The sequence below is a fragment of the Mizuhopecten yessoensis genome, unplaced genomic scaffold (assembly GCF_002113885.1).
Source record: "Mizuhopecten yessoensis strain PY_sf001 unplaced genomic scaffold, ASM211388v2 scaffold6863, whole genome shotgun sequence".
In the NCBI taxonomy this organism is placed as follows: Eukaryota; Metazoa; Mollusca; class Bivalvia; order Pectinida; family Pectinidae; genus Mizuhopecten; species Mizuhopecten yessoensis.
The window spans coordinates 418,614-423,156 of record NW_018406762.1 but is presented as its reverse complement, the minus strand read 5'-3'; the positions used below and the strand labels follow the sequence as shown (position 1 = coordinate 423,156).

The following is a 4,543-nucleotide window of genomic DNA, read 5'->3' as shown; positions in this document are numbered from 1 at the left end:
TTAAATGTTTCTAGACTGTGTTAGTTTGTACGGCATTAAAAAAAAGTTTGGTGTTAATCAGGTCAGTCTATCACTATCAAATGTTCTCGTAGGTCCGTTAGTCATGTCAAATTGATTCATAAGTTACTTGACACCAAACGCACCTGAATATTATGTTAAAGTTTGTGAGATTCATTTAATAATTTGTTTATTGATTTATACCCGTTTCTTTACCTGACCCTTTCCTACGTGTTTTACAGGAAGCATAATTTTAATGGAAAAAAATACAAATAAATTATCTGCTTCTAAGAGTGTTTACAGGAAATTGAACTTTATCAATTATGCATGGCTTTATTTGCTTGCTTTTCCAGATAAATCCAGTATTGTACATGTTATGTACATCATTAATGATGAAGCGTATGGTACCTTTGCGTGGGTAAAAGAAGTCACGGAGGTGTTTGTAATGTCACCAGTTCTTAACAAGGTACATCACCTTACATAGAGGACATAGTGTATAGTCTTCGCAGTGATGTTAACGAATACAATATGAAATGATTATAAAGTCTTAAGATTCCAACTTTTTAGCATTTTTCAGTTTGTATTCCAGATACTAAGTTTCAATAAATATTGAAGTAGAGAAAATATCGAAATATTAAATCAAAAACAAAGATAAGAAACAATTCCTGATGGCATCTGTTATAGTTTTTATGTTCTTTATAGAAAATCAAGATTTGAGAACTGAGTGCAAATTCGAAGTAAAAATGATAAAAAATATTTTAATAAACCTTCTATGACTTACTATTGAAATGTTGGTCTGGCAACAGAACGATGCGATAGCATCTTATTGACTTAAATGTAGCATCATTGTTGTGGGAGCAATATGCAGTGTGATGCTGCATATCTATAACCCTTTAAACCACGATATCTTTTTCAAGATGCCTTCAACATTTTGGCTCCACTTATTTTCTACTGCTGATTTTACCTTGGTGTGTGTGGGTTTTTTTCTTTTTTTTTCTGAGATTAAATTTTACGTAGGGAGTGTTTTATGGTGGAATTAATCATTTTGAAGAACAAAAAAATCATACAATATCTTCAAAAAAAATGTTTTTAGAAATCAAAGAATATTGCACAGAAATAAGGAATAGCAATATCTTTTAAATTATGGAAATAAACATTCTTCAACTTATATTTTGATACCTTTTGCACATGCATGTTTCCTTAAAAAATTGATCATAATTTGTTACATATAATAAAATTTTGTTACATCAGACCAAAACAAGATTTGAACGTGATTTAAATCTCAGAAGAGCATATTCTGAAGTTATGTTCAGTTAGAAACCTTATAAATTGTGTTAACTTGGCAAAGAAGGGAAAAACGATGTGATGACAAAACCTTAATAGGAACTCGATAAAACTAGGACAAAACTTAGTTTATGTTGTCTTTAGGCGAGTACAGAGAACCACCACAGCACGGTGTGGGGTCCAACATGTTGTGGCACTGATTGCTTGGCAACAGAAACAGACATGCCACTACCACTGATGGAGGTCGGAGAGTGGGTACAGATCAGTTACGCAGGATCCTACTCGTTTAGCTGCAGTACCAACTTTAACAGCATGCCACGTCCTAGGCTTTATTACTTCTGTTCAAGTGACACGTGGTACGTAATAAGTTTGTTTCTTAGCAACAACTTTTTATGATATCGATAAAACATTAGTTAATGAATATTGTTTTATTTTTTATATTTATGAAAACTATCAATTAATAAATCCACTGTTTTTATTTTATCAGATTTTGATTTAAATTTTTTAACAACAATTATGAAACAACGTATTTCGCCTTTTATTAATCATTATTGTTAGCCCAGGTGTTAGCACGCGTTGGTTTGGTAGGGTTCTTAATGTGGGAGTAAACCGGCGTACCCGGAGAGAACATTCCTGGTCACGTGGGTTTTCTTCGGGTACTCCGGTTTCCTCCTACATTTAGGCCCCCCGCGCTAACAGCCGGACCGACAAAAGAATTGGCATAAGCTGAAATAATTAGTTTCAAATTGTTGTAAATAACATAAACTTTATATTTCTATATTGAATTACAATAGGACCTCTTTAGTTAATGAATCTGTGAAGATAAGCAGTATCTGTTGATACCAGATCATCAACAGCCTTTTTGTAGACAGGTAAGTGATGGTACTTACGTTGGCAATGGATTTGTGTGATCTTGTTATTTTGTTATCTTATTGCAAAGAAAAAACGTTAACGTTGCAGTTAAAATTCAGTCCCATATTTTACGTTACTGTGATCTTTGAATAATAACATCAACGTGATATATTCAAATTGATGATGTTAAGTTTAAATCAGAAAGAACTACTGGCAACAGCATCAGTTAAGTTTCTTACTTCCAATACGTGCACTGTTGTAAATGTATCAGTCGTACTTTTTGGAAGGTTTATACCATTAAGGTAACAGCAAAGTTTACAAAATTTGTTGTACACTACTTGATGTGTTAAATATGAAAATACTAATGCTACACCGTCCTTTTTTTGGAATAAATATAAGTCAAACTATCGATTTCATAAGTCTTTTATAAGACATTGATACCAGAAAAAAATAACATTGTCAAATTCACGGAGTTTGGGGACACGGTAGTCTAGTGGTAGGACGCCGGGCTCGTAACCGAAGGGTTGCGGGTTCGCGTTACCTGTGAACCGGTAACTTGTGAACCGCTTTGATACGACCTACGAACTAGGTTGTGATAAAGCGGTGTATAAGAACCTCGAATTATTATTATTATTAATTAAATAGTAGTTTTCTATGAATTAAATCTTTCAACGTTTTTTTTTTTTTTTTTTTTTGCATAGGTATGTCCGACTGGGTATACTAACCATGTTTTCTGACTTGCTGGACCGACATTTTACCGAATATGATATAAATTGTTTTACAGCGAGGAAGATTACCAATTGTGACACTCTCCAATTTAACCTGCGCTCAAATAATCTGGATCTCATATTTAACTGCTTAAGTCCTGTATCTTTATGTATATGCATTAAATATAATACGGACATTATTTCATGATATTAAACTGATAAGATATGTTTTAAATTGTACATGCTTATAGTGTGCCTATCCCTTAATATTCAATATTTTTTACGTCATATCCAGGCAGTATACATTACAGATGCAATGATAGTTCACTGAAAAATTAATCTTTAATTAATTGATGTAAATTCCAATTATTTGTCATGGCAACGATAATTGAAAACATAAGTAAAAGTACTTATCGCACGGACTGAGATTTTGGAAATGTGTACATTTTGTATTTATGTCTATTCATGTAATGCTATTCTGGATAAAGAAGGATGTCAAATGTTCAGTAATTTTGTGACGAGACTGAATGAAGGAAAACACGAGTAATCGATGTCCCTAGTGTTTTGTGGTACTGCTTTCTCTAGCCCCTTCCATTACAGTCACGGCGCTTCCTCGCATCATTGTATTATATTTCGTCAACTGAAATGTTTATTAATATCTGTTTATATGAAACGCTTTCTGCTTTACCTGTAAAGTAAACAAATCAATACAATTAGTTGTCAGAAGTTGTTTAAGTTAAAAAAAAAAGAACTTGTATGTTTATTTTGATTGTTACGCTATGTGAAAATGTGATACTTAGCTCCTTCCGAGGTCGACGAGAGGCAATGTACCCTTGTCCTGAGTACAGGTAAATAGTTACACTGTATCTGCATGCAGTTACGTATAGTACTTACAATGTAAATACACATAGATAAACGGATAGATAAACAAATATAAATATATTCAGCTGAGAAATTGGAACACGCTTAAGAATATCCGTACCATTGTCAAAAATTGTAACTAAATACTGGAAACTGCCTTTTCCCGGCATGACTGTAGATTTTTTATGAAAAAAAAGCCATACATTTTGGTACGTTTATAAAAAAAAGGAAAGGCAATCAACAACAGTGTTCTGAGTGTAAAACAAGTCAGTGGAGCTAGATCGGGATTCGAACCCTGTACTATACTGTCTCTCTAACTGATTGAGCCATCTAGTTAACAGAAGTGTCTTAGCCTAACAATACTACAGTTATATCCCAACATAGGTTAAGAGAAGGTTACTGCGCATAGGAAATACACAGTGCAGTGGACAAGGTTGCTTAAAATCAGGAAAGATAAAGGTTGAAATTAGAAATTGTATTTAAACACAGGCTATTTTCAAAAAGAAATTACAACCTGAATACCTACCTCATTAACTCATTTGCTCTGTACGTATGCCTGGTTATTTCTAGATTGCATTGAAACACCAACACAACCTATATAACAACTAGAGTGAAGGTTTCGTCACGTTCGCAAAAGTCCAATAACCTCATCGATATTTAATACAGAAAGTGTACAGGGGTGTCAGCGTTTCAGTTGACAGATTTTGCGTTTTCATTCCATTCCGTTTGTCAACTGAAACGCTGACACCCCTGTAATATTTTATTGAAATTGATTTTTTTTTAAAATTATTTTTCAAACACTTGATCATATGTCATCAAATATATTTCCTATGTGTTGGGAG

The 4,543-nt window shown here is 33.3% G+C and overlaps 1 protein-coding gene across 1 annotated transcript; it reads left to right on the top strand.

Moving 5' to 3' along the window:
- The first annotated feature begins 424 nt into the window (after positions 1 to 424).
- On the top strand, positions 425 to 2,159 carry LOC110452736 (ornithine decarboxylase-like). The gene is made up of 3 exons (XM_021501381.1): positions 425 to 463; positions 1,426 to 1,637; positions 2,076 to 2,159. Exons 1-3 carry the CDS (start codon positions 443 to 445, stop codon positions 2,119 to 2,121), a joined length of 279 nt encoding a protein of 92 aa, XP_021357056.1. The 5' UTR covers positions 425 to 442; the 3' UTR covers positions 2,122 to 2,159.
- Positions 2,160 to 4,543: the final 2,384 nt, after the last annotated feature.